Source organism: Polyodon spathula, chromosome 22, assembly GCF_017654505.1.
Source record: "Polyodon spathula isolate WHYD16114869_AA chromosome 22, ASM1765450v1, whole genome shotgun sequence".
Taxonomy (NCBI): domain Eukaryota; kingdom Metazoa; phylum Chordata; class Actinopteri; order Acipenseriformes; family Polyodontidae; genus Polyodon; species Polyodon spathula.
This window is the reverse complement of record NC_054555.1, coordinates 4,555,999-4,581,933: the sequence shown is the minus strand read 5'-3', so window position 1 is coordinate 4,581,933 and position 25,935 is coordinate 4,555,999. Positions and strand designations below refer to the sequence as shown.

General features: G+C 36.8%; 1 protein-coding gene across 1 annotated transcript in view; it reads left to right on the top strand.

Annotated features, from left to right (window-relative positions):
• LOC121297514 (BTB/POZ domain-containing protein KCTD16-like) overlaps nucleotides 1–23,155 on the top strand; it is a 41,254-nt gene extending 18,099 nt beyond the window's left edge. The window contains exon 2 of the mRNA XM_041223863.1: nucleotides 22,704–23,155. Coding sequence (XP_041079797.1) covers nucleotides 22,704–23,155 — 452 coding nt within the window. The remainder of the gene's footprint in view (nucleotides 1–22,703) is intronic.
• Nucleotides 23,156–25,935: the final 2,780 nt, after the last annotated feature.

Sequence of the window (25,935 nt, the reverse complement as noted above, 5' to 3'; positions counted from 1 at the left end):
AAATGAAAAACAAACGGCTAATGTGTCAGAACAAGCACATGCAGGCTCTCTTAAATGAGTTGAACATCAATATCATTTTAATGATCTGAATGACGATCAGCGCACGACATTGCCAGCTACTCTCTATATCGGCCTCCAGCATGTTACTGACTGTAGAGATTGCCTGGGAACAATATATCCCCAAAGGGTAGAACGCACCTATACATAAATATTTTTTTTGTTTATTTAAACAGCAGTTGATTTTAGTTGATGGGGTGAGAGGTGATAATTGAGAGAGATCCAAATTGGAACCTCCAGGCCCCTGTCCTGTCTGATTGGCACAACAGTGGCAGGCAGCTTTACCTAATCAAAAGCAAAAGATGATAAGGGACTAGCTGTATTGTATTAATTTGCCCAGCCCTCAAAATGAGTTCTGAACAAATAATATACATCAACAAATAATAAACTACTATTTATATTTTCAGTATTACAGTATTTAGTTTTTGTATTATAACTGCCATAATTTAAAAAAAAAATGAAAATGATTCATTTAAATACACACACACACACACACACACACACACACACACACACACACACACACACACACACACACACATATATATATATATATAGAATGATCTTAGTTTTATCAATCAATGTATAAAATGTACTACTATGCAAAAGGTTACCAAGAAAAGAGTTTGTAATTACATTCAGTTTTCAGAACTGCAGGATACGACCTTAAAATTGCATAGTTTTATGATTAAAATAATACGGATGAAGTGAATTACCAAGAAAATGGAATGGATGCCTGAATCAACTTTTGCTGAACTCAGTGACCCCGATAAAATGAGATTGAATAGAGACAGGAGTGTCACTGAAGTGTGACAACATAAAAAATAATAAAAATCATTGTTGGTGTTAGACTGACACTTATAATATTGCTTAGATTATTTGAACCCAGTACCAACAATAGACACAGATATTGTGTATTAAGAAGTGGTTTGATTATCATATAATGTGGTTTTACCATATTATTTTCCTTTTACTCATTGTCAGAAATCAATTGTACATTCAAAGCCCATTTATCATTTAAAATTGTTATTTATACAGGCATGTTCGGTTTAGAAGGTTTGCAAATGATTATATAAAATAAAATAAAACACATAAATAATCCTGTTTCTTTTCATGTTAGAATGTCAATATTTTCTTTTGTTTTTGTAGAATGCAGCAGCTTAATACTAAATTGAATTAGCTAGTGTTTTATTATTTAATACAGTACATATCAATGATTTTGGTGTTTGAGTTAGGAATGGTTTTGCACTAACTGATCTGTAATATACCCAAATATGTATTGCTTCATAGATAATTATGCTAGAAGGTTTTTTTTTTTTATACAGTTCAGCTGTGTTTTCTGCTGAAAAAGCAGGAGATTTGAGAGATCACAAGTGGGTAAAAATGAAAAGAACTTGGCAACCATCCTTGCTCACAAAGTGTGCATTGTTTGAAGCTTCAGAAGCACAATTTTAAGTAGGGGTATGATCATGGGACTGGGGCTCATAATAAAGGAACCGCAATGAGCAAAGCTTTAATAAGAATGTGTCTGTTTTTCATGACTACAAAGAAAGTCTAACTATATACTGTATGCTGCACATAGTGTTCGAGATTTTCTACTGTTTCAAAGCCTTGCAGCTGGATATCAAGTCAAGTGATCTTGCTGATGCTTGCTCATTCTGATTTCTTTAAACTGCTTAGGTAGAATGATTAGGCAGGTCATATCACTGAGGGTTTGCACTGTAAAAGTCAATTATTTATAGAAAATAGTGTAATCAAGTAAAAGTTTAACAGTGCTACCCACTGCAACTCTCCATGGAGGGGAGGCCGGTGCAGAAGAGTCAGCCAGAACCCAAATGAAAAATAAGAATGTTTACCAGTCTGTTGTGTTGTGGGTGTTAGCAGTTAATAGTTTGTACACAGACCAAGTGTATTAGATTAGTGACATCATGCATATGCTATAGCATGGACGGGCCTGGCCAGTCCAAGTCTTATCATTTACCATGTTTGGAAATGTGTAATTCATTTAATTAAACAGCAGCCTGGCTGAAGAGTAATACTTTTATTTTTCATGTTGCCTATTGAACCTGGAGTGGAATGCCCCTCCATGACTGGCACTCTAATTGTAATAAATTGTGACAAATAATGCAATTGGCTTAATATCTGGTGTAACTTTAAGAATTTCTAACTTGCTCAATATTAGTATACTGTAGATTGTGCAATAATGTTACTTTTTTTCTTTTTAGAACGAGGGCGATAATTGTTTTGATGATTTGATTTCACTGAGATTAATGTTCACGGCTGATTAATGGAAGGGAAATAAATGATGTGTAGAATCAATTTTATTTCCTCTTCAATCAAACCTGAGTGTAATATGACCTTTGAAAATGGGCAGACACAAAGAACTGTGTACCAAATAACAATAAAATATATTAAAACTGTTGAGTGTATTTAATCAATCTGTAATAAAGAATGGCCTTTTCTGCAAATGTAATCATCCCATCTACAGCATTCTATCACACAAATATCAAAAAATAATATACATTATACAAATATCAAGAGGTAACATACAGTCACGGCTTACAGGCTGTTAAAAATTACCAGTGACCTGCAAAAACAAAGTATATACTATTTTGCTATACACAGTAGTACATTGTCGTCTACATCTGCACACCACTGCCATCAAATAAACTGAAATGTGAAACCTGACACCTTGCTGCACTGCACACATGTACTCACGTAGTCTAGAGGACATGTCTTGCTAGACACATCTGTCCATGTCAACCTTGCTTTAGTCATGCTATCACAAACTCAATATAAAGGTCGTGTCTCCTGCATGAATTCCTACTGCACAGTGTAAGGAAACTATACCAATTGCTATGTTAGTAAGTTTTCATGTATTCTTTCCAATATTCAAAAGTTTCACACATACAGCTTAAACATTTATTGTTAGACACAACAAATGCGGCACCTGGTTTTAAACAAAAATCCGATAGTGATCCGTTACCTAATGTCGTGGGAGACAGCTCAGGTAAGGAGATGGTCTGTCGTCAGAAGAGGATTCAGGTAGATTTTTCTCACTCACACTCTGAAGTGCCTGTCTTATATATCTTACCTAACTGCATGTGTGTGATGCTGACCTAGTGTGTGAACTCTACTTACACTCAGTTTTCCTAACCATATCTAAACACTATCCATTTTTTTGGCATGAGTTATAATGTTTTTCCAGGCACAGAACGTAGACAAGGTGAAATAAACCCCAGTTTATCAAATCTTTGTTACTGGGTAGAACACCTCTCTCTGTTGTCATGCCTTGCAGGTCTGCTCAGCACGGTTCTTTTCTCAAACATGCCACAATATTAGCATAAACTTCATTGGCCCCTACAAGACCTATTATGAGATAAATCGTTCAGTTAACGGCACAGGCTGTGGCGTCTCACCTATGTTTAGTCTTCTCAGAGATGGCACGGATTCAGCAAGTTAACACAAGTAGAAAATAGCCACAGTAATTAACCTGACTGTATCTTTATTGTGGTGCAAAATGCTCTCATTTACATTGGTTGTGCATTTACGTGACAAACACTGTAGAGACAAATAACAAGGGTATAGAAACATTGTATGCAAAACTTCAGATTTAACATGTAGTCCAAAGCTAGACAGCATACAATTAGCTATTCGTTTTTTTTTTCTATGGTCAAGTGCAATGATTGTTTGACTTCCTTATTATCTACTACATAGCACAACACAAATAATATTTAATGGATAAACAGTGTTTTAAAACCATCCCTTTTAACCCAAAGCTCTGGTTAAATTACTTTCCACAGTGGAGCTGTATCACAATGTTATGTATTATTGACACTCTTAAGCCCCACGTAACACTTGAAAGTGTGACAGAACATAAGAGAGCTGTATGGTCAGACTCTTGAAGCACAGAGGACAGAAAAGAGGAGCTTGAAACCTTATTCATAATAAATCGCTGTCAGAATTACATGTCAGTGATGTAAAGTATATTCAAGATAGAACAATTGTTGGTACATTTACACCATGTATTAAGAGCTTTCTAGGCTTTGCCTCTATAATTTTAGCTTATGTAAAATTCAGTTATGTAATTCAAACACAATGAAGTCTACAACCCAAATTCGGTGTGTTTTGGGTTTCTACTTTGGCCACACGCAAATCAGGTAGAAAAGGGTAAAAGACAAAAAAAAACCAAACAAAAAAAAAACGCTTGGTTCGGTAGAATTCATTCTGCTGCCAGATGTATACAGCAATGGTGTGCTAACATCAACTCAGATCCTCCCAAATCAACTTTCCAATGACACAAAGGAGGCGTAAGATATTGTTTGGTTATGCATATCAATGAGCAGACATACATTACTGCGGGTCATTTGCAATTGGTAAAAACAGGACGAGAAGCAGCAACCAAGCACCCCCCAAGCTTCTTAACCACTCGTCTAAGAGCAGCTACCTTCCAGTTACACTCTCCATGACGCATGCAGCTTATTATGTTACTTCCACCTTGTAACTGTGCTGCTCAGCCCAGATTCCAAGCAAACAGAGTGATTTTAAACCACTTGCAAAGCAAACTCAGTGGCTGATATAGAAGGGCATCAGTGCCTACATAACTTAGTTAACAAGTGCTCTGTGTGGGACCTGTCTTATGTACTCTGCCAGCATTACTCCAGCTATGAATGAGTTTCTATGTAACAGCAGGCATCCAAACTGGACAACAGGTACGCCTTTCCTGGAGAGCTGTCCTGGTTACGTCTTTATGGTTATCTTTGACTGATGAAAGCAAACACACAAGCAAAAGCCCAGTCAGGAATTTTCAGGAAAACCATGCACTAGAGCACAAATGAAAGTCTTGATAAATGAAAGATTATAGGATTTCAAGGAAATAGTCAGTCTTTCCAGATCACCTTTGCTTTATGTCCCCTTCATAGTAATTCATGTGTATCCTAGGCATGCCCTGAAGTTTGCTCCCAATATCCAGGTTTTTGCAGCTGCTGATTCATTTCTTTCATGCTGGCTTTTGACTTGCATAAACATGACTTTGCTCACTGTTGAGAGTCACCGATAAGACTCCTCCAGAGACAAATATTGTGCTGTGCACATGCAAAGCTAGAAAAGCTAATTGACCAATCTGACATTCGGCGCACCGTTGCTTTTTAAACTGTGTTGCTGGGAGATGGGAGGCTTTTCCTTGTTAGAGTCTGCTTTCTCTCTTTGCTGTTTACCGTGACAGAGTCAGACAACATGTGTTAAAATGTTCCATTTTTACGGTTGCACTTACAGGACCAGCATGTAGCAAAAGAACAGGTAGCCTGTCCGTAGATGTCATCAGATAGCATGAATAAATCTTTCTGTGCACAGTCTATTACAATATTAATTGTTTTATTCATGCGTGCATGCTAACTCTAAAGAGAGTTGTCTGCCTCCATTATAACTTGGCACACAGTTGCTCACTGAATTGTTGATAAACGTAGGTATCTATGGTATTGTTTAATGTTTTTAAAAGCATGGTACTTCCCTATCTGAGTGATCTGGTAGAAAGTACTAGTGTTGTCTGGAGTTTACACTCTCTGGAGTCTGTAGCTGTTTCAAGGGATTGAACACGTTTGGGGAATTATCTTTTGCATATCAAGCATTACACAGTAACAGAAATTGTGAACTCTGCAGACAGTGAGCTCCACAGGTGACAAGGGTCTCAGGCTTTTAGACAGGTAAATATTATTGACAACGTGATACGAATGAAACTAAAGGAAAGTTGCACAGAAAATGAGTAAAAATAAATAGATAATTATGTTTTTAGAATGTTTTATTTTTTGAAGAAAATTAATTAATTTGAGGATCCCTTCAGAAATGCTCAGCATAAACACTTGGTATCTCTCCCTTTTTCTCTCAAACACAGGTTCCTGACCACTGAACCCCAGGATTTAGTCTTGGAGCTTCACTGACTTTCTCGCATGTGGTTGCCCAGAGAATTCTGCCATTGACATTGGTTCCATTCTATTGGAGTCGTGAATTATGCTGGTTCATGATTTACAGCATTATATAAAGGGCTGGCTGAAAAATAAGCAAATGATTGACAAGTCCAAAATGAAATATCCTTTCTAAGCATAGAATCCAATTTTCCGTGCGATTGTTCAAAAGTAAAGCCATTGTGATGGCAAGGTGCTTTTTTCTGTCTGCTGCATGAAATAAAAAAATGTCAGCACCATAATACCAAGCCTTTTTACAGCCTTTTAGCATTGATGTAACTGTTCTACTTGCTTATGCTAGATTGATATACAGCAGGAAATATGAAATATCCAGCCTAAGCACATATACTGTTACTAGCATGGACAGTGGAGTTACAGTAGCTGAATTAGCCAACTGAATTAGCCAACTTAATTAGCCAATACAAACCTTTTGTATATTGTTGCCTTTTTATTTCAGCCTTCTATGTGACACAGCTGATTCAGTGATCAGATTTGCTGGACAAAGGAAAGATTCTAGGATCACTTTATTTGCTTAGCAAGCTATAAAACAGAATTGGATATTGAAAGCACTAGCTAACTGGCAATTTCTATGATTAACTCTAATAGGTTGCTGAGTATATTGCTTTAATTTTTAGAAAGTAATAACTTCCATACCAATGCATGGAAAACTAATACAAAAAGAGCCTTAAAAATGTATGTTTTACATAAAAATGCACTAAATAGCTGTTATGCGTTGGACAGCTTACAGCATGCCATGCTTATTGTGCCCCTAAGGGCCATCTTGCCTGGCTCAAAACACACTTCCAGTAAAATTTCCACTGGGATCAGTGTTGTAGAACCTTAGCATTGCTTCAGTTCTGAACTGGTTTGAGCTGCTGAGTGGTCCTGCAGTGGCCAAGATAAGCAGGACGTAGAAAATGAGGCTTCTGTAAAGCAGCTCCCACACTAAACTCTAAAACACTGTATGGCTCTGTCAGTGTCATTTTACAGTGTAAGCAAACCAGAATGCTGCACACAGGGCGGAACAGGGCTTCAGGAATTCCGAGGGGTCGGATTTGATGTTGTTTGTCATTTCAAAGTGAGAATGAGATGAACTATTATAAAAATATGGTAACAGTGAGGGGATTGTCAGGAGTAACACAAAGACAGCTGCTGACAAGTAGTTCCTGTTTTCTACTAGTACTGTACTGGTAATAACGGGTTCTGTCTTGTATTTGTAAATGTGGTGTATTTAAACAATTGAGGCCTACAGCATACCAGTATACACCAACACAGACTTAGAAGTAGTAAACATAACTCACAGAGGCTTTAATCTATCCAACTGGTAGTCTTTTTACTACAATATATGTTCTTCTAAATGGCTTTTATAACTAAATAAGCCTGACAAACCCAGTAAAGATTGATCACTTTCTCCATCACTTTCACACACCATGTGTGTGTGGTGCCCTGTGATGGACTGACGTCCATCCAGGGTGTAGTCCTATCTTGCACCCTGTGTCTGCTGGGTTAGGCTCAGTACCACCACAACCTTGTAAAGGATTAAGCGGTTATTGATGATGAAACTTAGCTTTGATTATACAACAATACTTTTGAATACAAACACAATCTCTGGATTCTTGTATAAAATCTGGAAATATAAGCTTGATGCAGTCAATATTAACCAAGGCACTATATCTATTATTCTACTCTTCTACTCTAATCATAAAGAATTAGCATAGTATGCTGGCAAATGCATATAGTTGCAATACTTTTACCGATTTACTGACGTGTTTAAGGTCTTTAAGGTCTCTATACTATAATACAGTATATCCATAATAAGCCTCCTAGAAATCATAAGTTCGGCTGCAGGGCTTGAGACAGAAAATGTTTTGAATGTGGAGCTGCACATATTCACTGCTTGGGTTGTAAATAAGGGTCCCAAGTGTTTCGCTCTGTTTCTTTGAATAGTAGTAATGCAGCATTAGCATTTCATACTCTATTCCAGTGCCAATCTGGACCTGAATTACCGGAAGCCCTTTCCCTCACGGGATGGACAGGTCCAGATGCAAAAGCTATGGTTCAGATATTTTCTAAATGGCAACACTCTTCAAAATAGAAAGCACCATTAAAGAAACACCTGCATCATTTTGTTCTGCCAACAAACGCCATGTAGACGTCAGAGTCAGTGAGAGAATCTCTCAGAATCTGAAACTGATTTACCATGCTGCAAGCCAAGGGACAGAACGGCAGTTTTTATTTATTTGTTCCAATTCAGTTTCCATGCTGTATGTGTACTGCGGAGGATTTTTAACAGTTTAAAACAGGTTTGTCTAGGGACAGCGAAAGCCTTTTAAGCGTGGTTGTACTGTTCATTGCCATATTCTTATTATGACAGTTGTGTATTTTTTGTTTCTGCTTCAACTGTTCTGGCTCTGAAATCCCTCTGCTTTCTATAACCAATGCCAGAGTACCGGTATTAAGGGGAAATAATATTGAGGCTACTACAGAACATGTTTGCACAAGGGACATTTCCAACTCGCTTTTCGGTTGAGCATTTCAGCTGGCTAATTATGCAGCCATTTTCAGTGATTTTCTTGTACTCTGGGACATCTGTATCTTTCAGCTAATTCGTTATCAAGCCAAGTTATTAAAAGTTTTATTTTCCAAATGAATTGTTGAAGTACAACAGTGTTGGATGTTTTCCTAATAAATCTTTGCACAGCCATGCCATATATAGGCTATACAGAGATTGTAGCCTTCTGTCTATACCAGGAACGCTGATCCCATCCGTGATTTAAAGTATTCATACCTTTACATAGATGTTGTAATGGCATCTCATCCCAGTGCCTTGAATAGAAAGGTAAGGGCTGGATGCAAACTGTAAACCTCACGGTTCAAAGACTAACGACTTACCATTCAACTAAACAGCAAGCACTGTAGTCGAGAGGTCAGTACGGGTCTTATGCTGATGTCAGTATTATGAACTCATCAGCCACTAGGCGGAGATCCATTATAATGTCCAATGGTTTGATTTTACATATATGCAACAGGTACTGTATGCAGAAGCCCCTGTGTTTATTTCATTAAAGTTTTAAAGATAACATCCATCCTAAAATAAAATGAAAATGAAACCATTGTTCCACACAAGATATACATTAATTCAAAATCCAAATAGAATGCAAGGACTAGCAGAATATCACAATCATTGTTTTGTTGTTGCTGGGTTCTTTTTGTGTTTTCTTGTGCAGATATTGTTATCTTCATTGACACTCATCCATTGTACTTGTCTTGCCTTGAGACCCCTGTTGGGGCAACAAGTACCTTACCTGTCAAAAGGACTAATTGGCCAGGTCAAGGGTGTAGCCTGGCGGGCACTGTGTGATCTTCGGGACAGGTCTGTTGTATGACATTAATGATTTGCCATTGTGGTATGATTGATGGTTGAGGCCGGTAAATACCATTTACACAGTTACCTTATTCATGTGCCCTTAGAGGCTGGCAAATACTTTGTTCAGTTTTGCAAACTTTAATTCTCTACTCTTAATTAAAAGTCAAGCTTTTGTTTTCTGCCTTCATGTTCGAAATGACCATATGTGTACTCTGAGAGCACAGTGAAAATTGCAATTCTCAGGTATTTCTACCCATTGAAATAAGAAAGGGGTTATTAAGAGGATATAAAAGTGCTGCCAATATGTGGGCCTGTAAAATCCCTTTTGGCTCCTCTGAAACAAACAACATCAATTTGAGCAACTCAATACATAGCAGGAGCAATGGAACCTACAGTGAAGCTTGGCTACTGTATGAGACCAATCAGAGAAAGGCATAATGCCAACTAATAGATCATCTGGGACCAGCCAAACAAGATCACTTTACTTTCTTAGAGTTGATGTCCTGTCCTTCTTGAAGGTGATGTTTCTGAAGGATCTGTAAACTCCACCTCCCTTTCCAGTTTGAGAAAAAAATACAATCGCAGCAAAGTTCAACTCAGGATATTGTTTTTGTTGGGTCCGTGCTGAGGCATTAGAACCCTTCATGTTGCTTCGGATCTTCCAGCTGCTCCACTTTCATATCATCATATTATAAAACTTCACAAGGGAATGGTAAAGAAGAGACTGAAAATCAACTATACCACTCAAGCTAATGCATCAGCCTGCCTGGCTTCAAATAACAATCAATAGTTTTACTTTCCACAGACCAGCCTGGGTTCTTTAAACATAGACATAGAAATTATACTATTAAGTGGTTTAGTCGTAACGCATTATTTATTATACAGACGTTAATCATGTAGTTTGAACTTAAATGGAAAAATAAATAAAAGCTTTTAACATTTTTGAATGGCAATTTGTGTTCAGGCATTTAAAAGACTGTACTTTTGCAGAAATTACAAATGGATTTATTTAGCCTCTCATCATAATGTTCAATATTTGGCTTGCTCAGTTTATTCCATTAGAAAAGCCAAATGAAAACGTACAGCAGCATGAATATAGAAAGTCACAATTGAGTTTATAAGAATATTGCTGAGTGTTTTAACTTTTTAAACTAGCTTAATTTAGTACACTGCAGACACTTCACGTGCTGTAGGATGACTGCTCAAAACTCGAAGACAGCAGATATTCGTCTTTCCATCTCATTAGCAAAAGTATTGAAACTTTGTTATCATGTCAAAGGCAATGGAATACAGTTATAACCTTACTGCTCTGTTCATTTACCATGACCTCGTTCAACACGGAAGACAGAGGGGAGGAGGCAATTCAAAAGCTATAACTGAGAGGAAATGGAAATATACTGCATATAGATATACAGTGCTGTACTATCCAAGCTTATCCACTCCGCAATAGGTAAGAACAACTGCCCACAAGTTGCGTACTGGCATCTCTGACCTCGAGAAGGAGAAAAATCAGCTTGTATATTCTTCATGCCTATTTTCATCTAGTGATTATACCTGTATGTAATTACAAGCCCATGTAAAATGTCACTGCATTAATCCAAAAGATTTAGTTATGGTAACTACATAATATATTATGGTGGAATAAATAGTGTTCCTATTTGACAGGATCACAGGGGTATGTTGGAAGGGTAACAGCTTGAAGTCTTCTAAAAATCAGCTCCCTGTGGGAGACATAAGAAGTCAGTGAGACTTTTTTACTGTCTGACAAGTTATGGGTCACTAGTTCCTTCTCCGTTTAATTTGTGAAGACAGCATTATTCCAGCCCACACTCCGGTAAACCCTTCGAGTTTGATTCAGAGGAGTGCTGAAGCCTGAAAGCATTTTGGATTCACTGAGGTCTCTCTCTTTTGTAAGCTAGCCATGCAGTGTAATGATGAGCACTCAGTCCCTGGAGAGCACTGCATTACAGCTGCACACAGCTCAATGGGCTGGGGCTGGAGCGGAGGGACTTCAAGTCTAAACTTGTCCAGATAAATGCAAATCAAGCTTTGTAGCAGTTGAAAATGCATCTTCTGCATGGTAAGAAAGGCACCCTGCTCATAACACCATAACTGTAGCTTACCCACAGTAGGCTGTTGTACTACAGTATATGTTTACAGTTGTTTTCAGTTGTTGTTTTGTAATAAACTGTATTTTTCTCATTTAAATTAATTAATGTGGCATTATTTCCCCATCCAATCAACACCCAAGTTCAAACACAGATGCACGTATGAGACAAAGTCTTTCCTGTAACCTTTAACTGGCAAACATTAAAGGTATTCTGTAAGCCTTTGCAAGATTTGTCTCATTGTATTATTATTATTATTATTATTATTATTATTGCTTTTTTACTAAGGCTGCTTACCTTTAGGCTACTATATATTAATGCCACTGTATTGGATTGTATGTTTAGGTTCTTACTTCTCTGCTTGGGAGAAGTTTGCTGTCCTTACTCATCGGGTTCCCATGCATGAATTATTGTATACAGGACCAGTGGAATCAAACTAAGTAATGAATCTAAATGTGGCTCTACATGAAAAACAACCATGTTGCACCAACCAATTCATAAAAAGGGTTTCTATTTTAAAATGTTTGCAGTGTAAGTACGGTACCAGAAGTAACGTCTACCCTGAGACATGCCAAGTGATTTCCTTCTGTAGTAACAGAAGAACAGATAGGCATTCAAATTTACATAACAAAACTCTGCAGCCAAAATACTAGACTTTATAAACACTGTTCCCATTCAGCCAGCTAGCAAAACGTCTGGCCGCCTTAAAAAATATAAAATCATTAAAAAAAAAAAACACTAAAGGAACCCATCGCTACTATTTTTGGCTAGCTTTAATACTGTTTTCCATAAGTATGTGCACCCCATACAGTATTATGAAGGCCGACAAGGAGTTTGCAGCAATAACCATGAACGTTGATTCATTAGACTATATCCCCAGTCATTATTATTATTATTATTATCATTTTTATTCAGTATGGAGAGTGAGTGAAAATCCATAAGGCACATGACCACGTGTGTGCCCTCAGGGCCTGAATGGGCATGTGCAGTGTTGTATGTCCCTTTGCAGTCCTTGACTCTGCCACCCTCAGTGATCTCAATGATCACTGTGCTGAAACAAGACATTTTAGCTTTTAGAGCCAGTAACGGCAAAGGCTACCACAGAGTGTCCCTGGAGAACAAACTATAGGAATGAAGGAAGACAGATTCCAATCCATGTAACACGCAAGGGTCTAAGCATGACATTATCTCTCCTGTAAGACAGCAGAACAGCTTCCACCTGATTTGACAAGATAAAGGAACTGACTGGAGAACTTAGCCAGACACCTTATCCCTTACTTATCCATAATGCACCCCCTTGTTGTTTTGTAAATCCTTGGCATACAGTAACTTCTACTGTACAAGAACCAATATATATTTTTATTGCTCAATTTGATATGTGACCAAGGTTGATGTCACATTTGCCTGTGATTGATCATGTTTTGCATTTGCTCTTTACAGTACTGTTATATAATTTTAAAAAGTCTGTTGCCAAAGAACTCTTCTTATGGACCCAGATCATTATTACAACCGTCTGGCATACCTAAAACAGATACTAGCCTCCAACAGCTTTATTTTATATAACAAAATATTTATTATTGATATCTGATTCTGAAAACTTGCCTATTCTCATTTTGTCAGACCTCGGTGGTGCTTTCGATAAAAAGTTCATCACAGTTACTGTGCTGGCTTATGTGTTTTTTGTTTGTTTTGTTTTTTTTCTGAGAAATAAATGGCATTTTGTGCCTTAAGGCTAACATTTCCTCTTCAGATATTAAAGGAGTCTGTGGGACTCCCTATGGTTCAGTCCTATTGTTGTTTACAGTGTGCTTGCTTCATGTGGGTCACATCACCTTCATGATTGAGGTTTCCACTGTTATGCAAATTACACCAAAATGCATCTCTCTGCAAATCTGATTCTCTTTGCTTTGTCGGTTGACCTGCTTGTCAGTTGCAAAACAGTTGATGAACAAACAAACAAAACAAATTTGAATTCTGACAAGAGAGAGAGACTAGATAATAGTTCAAACTGTCATGGGTAAGACTATCACATCTGAGTTCTAAAAAAGTCACCAGGAAGTAATCACAGCAACAGGATATTATACACAAAGGGAATCTTAAAGGAAAAACGCTAAAAACCATACTCAACTTACTCAGCCAAGAAACTCATGCCATAGATTATTTTCTAAAACATAGACTAGATAACACTGCTACGTTATACATATTTTACAGTACGTTCTTTGGCCTCAATTTTTGAGGTACCCCTGCTCATAAATTAGCTCACATATAAGTGAAAAGGCTGACTGTAGGGAAGCCATGGGCAAGGGGGACAGGATAGCTGCCCTCCCCTTAGACCAAGCCAAAAAGCAGGTGGAAGCTGGGGAGGCTGGGGAGGAGGAGGCAAACTCTGGAGCACAGCAGGGACGTGGTGGATTGAGGTAAGATATAAATCCTTTCATTAATGATCATTGGACGTATTGCTTATCAAGGATCAATAAGCTAGCTATTTGGTTGATGATTTGATCTGGTATTGGAAGCCCCTGAAATACACCATGCTTGATGTTTACGAGATTTGATCTAAGGTTAAAATGAGTTCCCTGCCAGAAACGGCGCTTTGCTTTATTAATTTTGAACATCACTTTTTTTCATGATCAAACCATTTATTCAGAGTGGTCGAAAAATAAGGGGGGACTTATATATTTATTTCAGTCCTTTTACAATTTCACAACCGTGTTCTATGGACAGGTTTCATTACTTGACCTCTGTATATGTGTGAGATCTCCCAGTGGTCCAAAACCGAGCGACTGCATTGAATAAATAATTTCTTCTCCAAGGTGCTATAGACGGGAGCATGCTGTACTGAACCAGTGCAACTGAGATTGGCTCTACTGTTCCCAGTTGGCATAAACTTTCCATCACCTGCTATTACATGCAATCTGCTGGTGTTTATCACATTCACTTTGGTAGAGTTTTAAGTAATTCAGTAGCTCTGTCTCCCACAGCAAAGTACTGCATTTTTTAAGTACACACTACAGCTTGAAAATGTATCTGAAAACCCACAGTAATAAAGCTGAATGGAACAGACTTAACCCCATTTTCCATTCAATAACTACATTGAGAAACAGTAGGGAATTGAATAGAAAAACTACATTAGAATCAGAAAACTTTCCTTATCCTTTCTAACTGTAGATTCCTATTTAAACTTTCAGTGCATGTGTGATTAAATTCACAATAGTGTTATAAGAAATATAATTTTTCAATGTAAATAGAAATGGTACAATAATTGTATTCTAAAAAAAATGTTAGATGTCATTTGGGACTGAATCTGAAGGGTATCTTAAATTAAACATGAAAAAAATATGTATTGAATTACAATTCTGTTGAAAGCAGTTTTACCCAAGTCAAAATATTAATGTTGGCATCAGCAGGCTGGCAGTTTCTAGATTTTCACAAGAACAGGTATGGCTGCATTGAACAAGTGGAGTTACTCTGCAGATATAGTGTGATTAAACCCTGGTCTAGTATGACTGGTGTACATGTATTAAATTTCAGTATATTAAAGATGTATGATATGGTTAATGAAATATTAATTTGTTTGACAATGTGTTGTTTAGAAAAAAATAAAATAAATAATATTTGCTAAATTTGATCCTGAATTTGCTGTTGATATACAGTTACAGAATGGAGTGAAAAATTTTTAAATTTTTAAACAATGACTTGAAACTTTTTTGGGGGATAGTTAGTGGGAAGAGCTCTGTTGTGTTGATTTTGACTTTGCTGTGACTCCAGCCATATGCATTGACAGTGAATTAGAGTTGAACCAGTTATCACAGCCGGCACTTTCCAGCTCTAGCTAATTTAGTTGTGATTACAGGTTAAGATATACAGCCATGACGACTTCCTTATATTTACATTAATATAGGAATTTCTTCAGCTTATAGTGATTTCATTATACATCTATTAAAATCTATTCAATAAAAACCGCAATGTAACTACTCATATGTCAACAGCATGGCCATGAATGTGGAGCTGATGTCAGTCGGTAACTTGACCACACAAGTGAACTTTTAAACACATGCGAGTATTCTCCTTGCAATAATATTGATTGTCTTTGGGGTTATCATGTACGTGATATTGACAAGCGCCATTCACTTGCAACACAGTTTTGTGATTCACTCATATTTTTTCTATGGTCTGCTATTTATTACTTCCCTAAGGTGTCTATACATACAAAAAGGAACGGGTATATGTTGATCAATATTAAAAAAAAAAAAAAAGTCGATAAATGGTTTTATGTATGTTTTTAGGTCGGAGCTTATAAATTACAGTTAGCATTTTTGTTTTATCTAAGTGTGTTTTTATTGATATCTGTGTTGGATTTTAAAAAGGCTTTAATTTGTGCTGCTTTATTCCTATATTATAGAACATTGTTTATCAGAATGTAAAAATGTCTATCAGGATTAAAAGAGAAGTGGATAAGGAGAAACTACAATTCTAGACTGGTCTAGTCTGTAAAGGAAATTCACTGATACTATGGCCAGTTTTAGAGTAATGTTCTGTAGATTTTATGTATTTTACCACGTCTACTTTCATTTAAATATGGCTTTATTCAGGAGTCATTGGAGCATTTCCTTTAAAATCTTTAAGTTTATTAGTAGAATAACTGTGCAGATGTATTGTAAGGGTAATGACCATTCCTGTCTTTTATAACATGTTCTCACTATATTTCTTCAAAAGAATGCCTCCAGGTATCAATTCACTAGCTTATGCGACTGCTCCTAAAACCCTTCCTTTTATTTCCCAACTGGCCACCTTCTCCTGGATATGGCTGGTGGAATTCCATAAATGTTCCAAAAACATTCTGAGCGGCGTCAATATTTTAAACTGCAACAGAGGAGCGGCATTACAGTGGTTTTGTCAGCTTCTGCTGGCAAAGTGGATGCTGCAACAACCCATTTTGTTCTTGGCATTTGTCACTGCTCCTTAGGTATAGCTTGGTCGTTTTATTTAGACAAGAAAACATAGGCTGCAGACAGATTTAGCTATACTACAGAGTCTGAAGTTATTTTTCACAACACCAATTAGGAGGAGCTTGCTCATCGATCAAGAGACCTTTTAGACAGTGAGTGACATAAACAAATGCAGCACTACTCTGCATGGGCAAGCAAAGGCTTTAGATCAAACAAGTCTTCGGTCCCTATGCTTACCCTGTACTGGGGTAAAGATGTTTTCTTGCTGTATTTAGGTGAAAGTTGGTATTCAGTGGTGTTGCAGGTGTGTTAGGGAGGTACCAAGATTATCTACAAACCTCAAATTTGGGGAGTTCAGTTAAACTTTTTTTAAGAACAATGTATTTTTACCACCTTACTCGGTCCAAATATATTGTTTTTGTTTTAACCTATAAATTTGAGATACCATTTTGCCCAAATATTCGTTTTGGGGAAGGATGTCTGCTGACAAAAACATTAAAAAAATAACCACTATAATATATATATATCTTGGACCAGATTTTGAATTATTAGCTTCTTTGTCATCAAAGGAATATTTCACTCTTTGATCTCCTTGATTCTTTGACTTTTGGTGACCTTCTCATCCCTACGTTTAGCTGCATAACATCCTGAAATCATGACTTTTATTTCTCAGAATAGCCTAATTCAATAGACATGCAGTACATTCTTTTATGTAGCTATTTTAGTTGTTAGGAGATATGAGGAAATTGAGAGAGCTTCCAACCCCTTTCTTTTTCTCTAACTGCTAAGCTATCCATGCTTTGGAACTTAGAACTATATGTATCGTTTCTGTATCCTTTACATACATTGATATTTGTATTTAAAAATATCATAGCTTTAGATTAGTATATACACTGTATGGTATACTATATAGTACTTTAAGGAAGTGTTGCCTTTTGTAAATATGCTCACATTGTAATTTATATAAAAAAGCATGGATTATAAATGTATTATCATAATATTTTTCACTTGGTTTCTGTTCATTAATATACATAAATTCTGAACTTTGCTTAATGATCTAAGAGGGCTTTATACCTAGCTATTGATATCACCCCAGACTGGAGAGCAAAAGGGATCTTCTTGCTATATAACGTGATTCATATTGGATACTATATCCAGATAATGTCTTCCAGTAAACTGCTTCCAACTAACAAATCGAAATTCATAAATAATAAATTAAAAAATAAAATAAAGTGCCTTAGGCTATATTGTTTGTTTATTAACAAGATCAACTATGGTGCATATATAGGGGTAGATGTAAGGATATGCGCAAAGTGATTTGCGGACTCAAAACCTGCATAATGTAGCTTATGTAAAGAATAGTATTCATCAGGCGTTCTGCACCCGCTAGCAAATTTGCACTTTACCATCATTAATCCATTCAAATTATATTGAAATGCAATCAAATGAAGACATGGAATTGGGATACTAAGCGGGCGCAATCATTATTATATGATTTAAAGATTTTGCCTTGCACTTAGGCAATTGCTGACTCTCCAAAAACGTTACACCTCTTCTTACAAGTTGCAAACCATTATAGAAGCGAGTAACTAAGAGCTGTATAAAAGCACACACCTGCAAAGACCTGTCACTGGCTTCAGGATGGCTGCTGTGGTTCACTTCCTGATGCGGTGACACTTAGCTCTTTTTGAGAAGAGGCAGGAACGCGTTTGGAGGGAAGGGCAAGATGAAGAAGACCCTGCATATTCAATTCCAGGGTCACTTGGTTTGGGATACTGGAGGATGTGGTGCTAAAGTGTTATTGTCTCACTCCGCAGGTCAACCTAGACCTGATAGCTGAATTGAGGGGTAAACTACATCCCAGCATTAACCTAGGGACTGCTATCCCTGCCCATGTGAAAGTGCTGTGTTCTCTGCACTACTTAGCCTCTGGTTCCTTTAAGACTACAGTTGGAATGTCTGGAGGGATAGCCCAATCCACCTTTTCCAGAGTGCTAGGCAAATTTCTGGATGTCATACTGAAAAGGGCAGGCCAATATAGATATATACTTTCTTAAGGATACTAGCATAACTGATGTAGGCTGAGGCTCTAAGGACTATCTACTACCTTCATCAGAAAACTTTTCTTTTGTTGGCCGTGCGCCAAGAGAACTTTGCTTCCCATCTTCTGACATATTTTGTTTTTTGTTTTGTATTTTCGTGCCCCACAAATAATACAAATAATAAATATACCGATGCACTCGTTGAGACCCTCATTATCATGATTGCAGCTCATTGTTTGTGTGTGTTGAGTAATTTGCATTGCTCTTACGCTTACATAGATCAAGTGCAAAATAATTGCCTGGCCGATTTTGCATCTCCAGTTATTTGCACTGCACCTGTACTTACATCTTTGTGATTTAAGATCTTCTTGTTAGTTACAGTACTTTAAATATACTGTCTCTCAGGTCACATAACTTCCATATACTGTATGACTCACTGTATTGGTGATGCACACACATAACTTTATCTTTGTTTGAAAACATGGTTTTGCTTTATTTGCAGAGGTTTAAAAATAGAGAAATCTTCACCAAGAATAGCCTGCAATAGCCTGAAGAGAACCAATTATGGCTGAATAGATTTCACAAACCAGGGGAATATTGATAAACATTAGATGTTAAAGGGACTGCTTCATTTATTTTTATTGCCATGGGTATTCCTGCAATGGAAGTGCTCCACTTAAGATAAATTAAAGTTTCAGAATAAAAGCAATTTTATATCACTGTCTTGCAAAATATTTGTCTTCAAATTATGCAAAAAAAAAAAAAAAAAAAAGGAATACAAATAAATAAATATAAAAAGCCTCTTGAAAAAAAAAGCAGATATATGTTAAGGCGGTTTGGGAAGTTATAAAGCAATGTTTTTTTTAAATGAGGAAACATGAACTGTACATCATTAGAAGGAAAACATTAAATGCACTTCAAATGTAAAAGTTAACTGTACAGTAATGCAGAACAAGCACAACAGATATAGTAAAGCAAACAGCATACCTGGCATCTGAAAAATACATATCAAAACAGATTTGCACGCCACACTAAAATACTGTGTTTTTTAGTACAGTGTTTCAGATATATGTTACTGCAAGTAAAAACGTGATTAGAAAACTCCTTCTTAGGGTAGGTTACGACCAATGAACTGTTTGCTATGCTTGTGAAGTAGACCAACTAAAGCTCTATATTATTCAGTTCAGTCAGCCACTGGGCATAATGTAAGCCCATATCAAAGGGGCAACCTTTTTGTTATTTTTGATTTGGCTCTCCCTACTTTGTATATAGTTTGTGGTTCTTGTGTGTTATGTTCATACACAGCCTCATGGTTGCATCTCTGATTAAAAACACTTAATGATGCTGAGAACAAAATGTAGGATGATCAAGTGTTAGCCTTTTAAAACCTACAAATAATTACTGCCAATTATTGTTGGACTAAAAAAAAAAAACAGAAAAACAGGGAGCCCAGCATAGTGCTAAGTATCTGAATGTGATTCCTAAACTGTGTCTATAAATGAATCCAGTGTGGCTCTCCTTTTGTGTCATTTATAACAGTGCATTCCAAACACATTGCATGTAAGAAATATATCAGAGAAAAGGGTATTGATCAAATGAAACCCAGTGATGCAGGCAAATATTATAGTTACATACATAGGGAAATAGTGCAGTAGGCATTGTAGGAAACACTAATGTGCCTGACTGGGGAGCAGCTCTGTTATCTTGTGTGTGAGACTGCATGTGGCATGCTGCTCTTTACTTCACTTTATATTAGTGTTTGATTGTGTTACGTGCCTGAAAACATTCCCAAAGAGTGATAGCTTCACAGCTTCATATTCTATTGCAGTAAGTGATGCGAGAACATTCTCAGGTGATATAGTTATGATCACCACAGAGCAATCTCGCTGGTAATAGATATGCAAACTGCTCTGTTGGATAATAAACTCATCAGTTGCAGGGTGAAGTGTGTTTAACATAAAATAAAAGTTGTGCATGATAGAGTGCAAGTGGAGTTATGTGATTCGGAGAAACAGGGTACTATGGATATTAAATCACATGGCTCTCTTTTGAGTCAAGGACCTAGCTACATTCCAATGCAGATAAGATCCCCACTACCACCTTTGATTGTTTCTGTTATCAGATTGATTACAGAAAAATGGGATGAATGCCAGGAAGAGAATAAAAACAGGCTTAAAGCAAAGAGTAGAAAGACAACAGGAAGAAGGTCTTGTTCAGAAATAGATCCCACTGTGAAAGGATTTGGGTTTGTATTTCTGCACGTTAATTTCAACATCAGGAAGAAGACATGTGTAAAAACAGTTATTAAGCTTTGAAGGCAAAAGCTTCATAAAAATGATGTTACATCCAAGGGATTTGTCTTGTTGAAAGGACTTTAAAATGTAGTACTTTCATATATATCAACACACCTCTACAAATAGTTTAACTATAAATCCTGTAATGCCTATATTACCTTGTAAAAATGTAAAGCTGCATCTTACTTTTAAAGCATTTAAAGCAATGCACACAGTGCCACCCAGTGACTAAATGTTGCAAACGTAGCAAGATAAAAAAAATCCAAATCTGAATTTGTATATACCCTAGTAGTAATACAAAAAAAGCAGGAAGACACATTGCATGTCATGCTCTATCTGTAGAACACTCCCTGTAAAACAAATGTAAAGCAATTTTCTTTTGCACTTATTTTTCAATGTTTATAGAGAAGACACGTTGCCAAGTAGGTGCAAATAAGTGAACAGATGTGATTTCTACTCCATCCCTTTGGTGACTGAAGATTATTTCCAAAGGTATATTCTCTCTTGCAATTATTTATTTAGCTGCCAGTAAACACTGCCACAAAATGAGTTTGTTATCCAAACAGACTACTGCCAACAATATTTGATAAAAAAAATAACAAAAAAAAACCCCACTCCTTTAAACAAGAAATTAAGACATGCTTCATATGCATTTGCCTTGATTCATTGTGTTGCCAGTTGTCTTTTTTTTTTTCTTAGCTGTTGCTTTTAATTTTTTACATAAGACTTACCTGAGACCTGAAGTTTCAGTGGAGAGGGGAAGAGTAATGACACTATCGTAAAATATCCCACATATTGCGATTATGGTATAATAGAAGAATATAAATGATGTATACTGCTTGGGTACTGTGTAGAGTATATGCAGCAGGTGGCTAGACATAAAATAGAAAATGCAGGTGTGAACAGCAGGTGCCTACAGTATGAAGTTGTTGATACCAGAGTACAATGGGAATCACAATTACAAATGAGATTCCATTCTGCATGGCTACTGTACTAGTATTGCACTGTAGCTGAGGGAAAGCTTTGTTTATCGAGTTCTGAGATTGCTGAAGTGTATAGCCGCCCTTGAAACAGGCATTTCCTATCCTATACATGCAATCTTACCATCAATCAGGCATGCAGTTATCAAAATAATACAGGAGTCTTTTCTTGAATCGTCATGAATGAACGCACTAAAAAAAAAAAAAAAAAAAAAGTTAATTAAAAAAAAAGAAAAACCCTTTTGCAGTAACCCACATCAAGTAATAATTCTGAGGTCTGCTCAGCCTGGTCTTTTGGTTATTTCACATTTTAAACGGTTTAGTTTCTATGTACTGCTCATCCTAGAATACTCTGCTTTGCGTTTTCCAGCTCCATTACTGACAAGCACACGTAAAGTGTGCTGTGTATACTGAAAAAGAAAAAGAACAAGGTTACGGGATGCTGCAGTTTTAATATCTGATACCTATCCACTGAGATCCCTCGTCTTACCTTTATTGACAAGTAGCTTGTGGGAGAAAGCTTGAGACAATCATTATGTTTATATACAGTTGTGTGCATTTTATTTAATACAAGTGAACATGCTGTTATATGCTGTCAGATCTAAGTATATTAAAGTGGGAAACTCACTGGGGATTTTCAGTGACAGGAACACACTCAAGAGACTCATATTCTCTGTTAGATATTTCATTTTTTAAAAATTGTTTTATACAATCACAATTGTTTTATACAGTGTATTAACAAGATTATTTATAATAAGTTATTATTCACAGTTGACCCTGCCTATTCTGAAATAAGACCCAATTCCACTGTAGATCAGGTGGAGATCTGAGCTCTTTCCTCATCTTAAACCATTAGAGACAGGGTCATCTGTATGTATTGATTTTTAGGTAAGTGTGGCACTGAGAGGAAATGCAAAACTCATTTCTGCCTTTTCTTCTCTTTCAGGTGGTCCTTCCCAATGGATGTCCCCTCACTGTGATTGCTGCTGCACAACCAACAAGGTAGACCCTGAAGGGGAGAGTGGGACGTCCTTCAACGAACTCTCCACCTCCAGCTCCGAGAGCCAATCCGAGGCGAGCTCTCCACAGGAAACGGTCATCTGTGGACCGGTAAGCCGCCAGCCCAACATCCAGACTCTCGACCGGCCCCTAAAGAAAGGCCCCGTGCAGCAGCTACAGCAGTCCGAGCTGCGTCGGAAGAGTGACCTGCTGAGGACTCTGACCAGCAGCTCTCGCGAATCCAACATCGGCAAAAAAAAACCCACCAAGGAAAAGCTAACCATGGAGGAAGAGCTGGAGAAATGCATCGAGGATTTCCACAAAATCAAAATTCCAGACAGATTCCCGGAGAGAAAATACATGTGGCAGTCTGACCTCCTTAGGAAATATCGTCTTTAAAACAAATAATAATAATAATAATAATAATAATAATAATAATAATAATAATAATAATAATAATAATAATAATAAATAAAAAAAATATATATTAAAATAAAAAGAGCATACAGTATATAAGTATATGTATACATGATACTGCCTCAGACAAAGTTATATTCTTAGTAATATTTCTCTGTGGATATGAAATGCTTGAATAGAAACTGCATTGTTCACCTTGAAATTACACTCACAGGGTATCTTCCACATGAAAGCACACATGTCTGGCTTTCATTTATCAGCTTTCTTTAATACAAGTATGTGTAGCTCTAAAGGGCACAGTGTATGTGTATGAGTTTACCTGAGGCTTCCACATCCCCTTCCTTTATTGCTAATTTATAACTTCATGGGGTTTTATACAGCCCCTCTCCCTCCTCTTTTACTGCATGCCAATAGCGCAAAGAAATAATTGACTGTTCGGATGCCACAGTGGTCTGTGATAAATGTATATCCTCTATAAATAATTCATCTTATCCCAACCATGCACTTTCTAAAAATATCAGCTGCTTATGTGAAATTTTTGGCTGCTTCATATTCACTATTTTTGTAGAATGATGAAGAGTGGTTTGGAACACTGAAAATGTATGTCATTTGTGTATTTTCTCTAGGGCATGGTGAAAACCTCATTTAGACCTTGCGAAGAAGCCATGCGAACGAGCCTCTGTCACTTTCCTCTCAAATGTTTCAAAGGCAGGAATAGAATCATAACCCAGCCGTGCGCTGTCCATGTCATGTTATACAGTTGTGTCCATGAGTGTTGACACTGTGTGGTTTGAGACACTCACCGAATGCTGTAGCTGCCTGAAAGCATTGTGACAAGCGAATGAAAAAGTGATTCACTTAAAATGACATAATAACAACACATAATAGTTTTGTACCATAAGTCCAAAATAAAAATGAACACCAATACATTTATTAAAGTTGATTACACTTTCCTTTGTATTTTATTCTTAACAATTAGGTTAAACGTGCGTTATAGAAGAGTTATTATCTTTAATAATTAATACAATGTTTCTAGATTGTATAAAACCACTTATAACGGATACCTAAACTAAACTGTGACAAAATTGTGGGTTTTTTTGTAAGTACTGACATCCAGTAACCTTTATTAAAATTTGGTATGACCACATTTCTACTCTTATAAACAGTTTCAACAGTCAATAGCATGGGCTATGAACCAACCTTGATGCTTCCACCCCAGTTCTAAAAACATTGACTCCAAAATCAATTGTTATTGCAGACAACATATGGGGAAAGTATTCATCCAGAACTATAAAACACTGAAGGATATACTACAAAAATAAAATAATAATGTAAATAATCTTTGACGAGCATCATTGAGAAAGACTTCTAGGGGATCAATATAACACCGAATGGGGCGTTGATACTTATGGGCACATCTTTTATAAGAGTTTATGACTAAAGGAAAACAGCCCACAGCTGAAAATCCTACAGATGCTGTATGAAAAGCTTGCTGGCTAGAGCTCCAGGTTGCAGAAAAGAAGGGCTTACTATTGACTCTCCAGCTATCCTTTGGAAGAGGACCTCTCTCTGATCACAGACCTAGCACAAATGTGATGAGGCTGGGTATTACAGAGACTACTCCACCCTCATAACAGGAAGCTCTTTTAAAACTGCATTCACACATAAGCCTGCCAGAGCTTAGGTAGGACTTTAGCAACAATTTGAAAATACTGTAATCCTTATGGGTTAGCTTTAGACCTGGCTAGAGCGAAAGTTTATTCTTCTGTTGCAGAAGGATGAAAGCACTTTAATACTCTGCTTATAGAGATCCCTAGGAGTGAGGTCAAGAGGTAGTTGAGCTCAATTATAGTGGCCACAAGTGCAGAGTTTCTGAATTCTGTGGATGGCGTTAACAAGCTTGAACTCTAGTGCTCCCTCCTCATTTCACTATCTGGTCTGCGCACCAAAAAACAAAAAAGCGAATTCTTGAATTCTGAAATAACAAGGGATAGCTTTATTTGTGTTCCAGATGTATACAAATTACTTGAGGTGAACGTATGTAGCTGGCAGAGGCTTTGCATTAACCTGTGAATCATTCGATTCCCTTTTTTTTCTTCAAACTGGTTCACGGAAACAGAACAGCATACTAAAGGGAAACAAGAAAACCAGGCCTAATCAAAACTTATTGGAAATCTTTAAGACAAGATTAAGTTCATGCTTAAGACTTACAGCTGTTTCTTGTTACATAAAACTGCTGGAGCCTCAACAGCTGCAGCCCCTACAAACAGATACAAGCCCTCCCTTTCAAACAGGAGCTACTTTGTTTAAGTTTGAATGTGTCCTGTTAAAATTATAAACCACAAAACCAACTGCACCAAAACAGCATAAAGAATCACAAAAACGGCATTAAACTTTTGCCAGCACTAAACTGGTCATGTGATTCAATTTGATTCATATTTAATTACCCAAAACACTGTTGTGTGCACACCTTGTGTAGGTAAGATGTTAACATGGTATAGTTAATGCGTTCTTCAGATTATCAGTCCGTTTCTGTGATGCTGTATAAAACGTTAAGCACAAAATGTGGATTGTGTCAGCTAATGTTTCTGTACATTGTATACTTTTATTTGGGTAAAGGTACTACTTCAGTGGAAATGTCTTAGAAACAATAATAGGAACTTTCAGAATGTTCTTAAATTACAATAAAGTTTTTAACGTAATAAAAAAAAGTGTGCTTTTGAGAAATGTGTTTATGTCATATTATATATAATGACAACTTT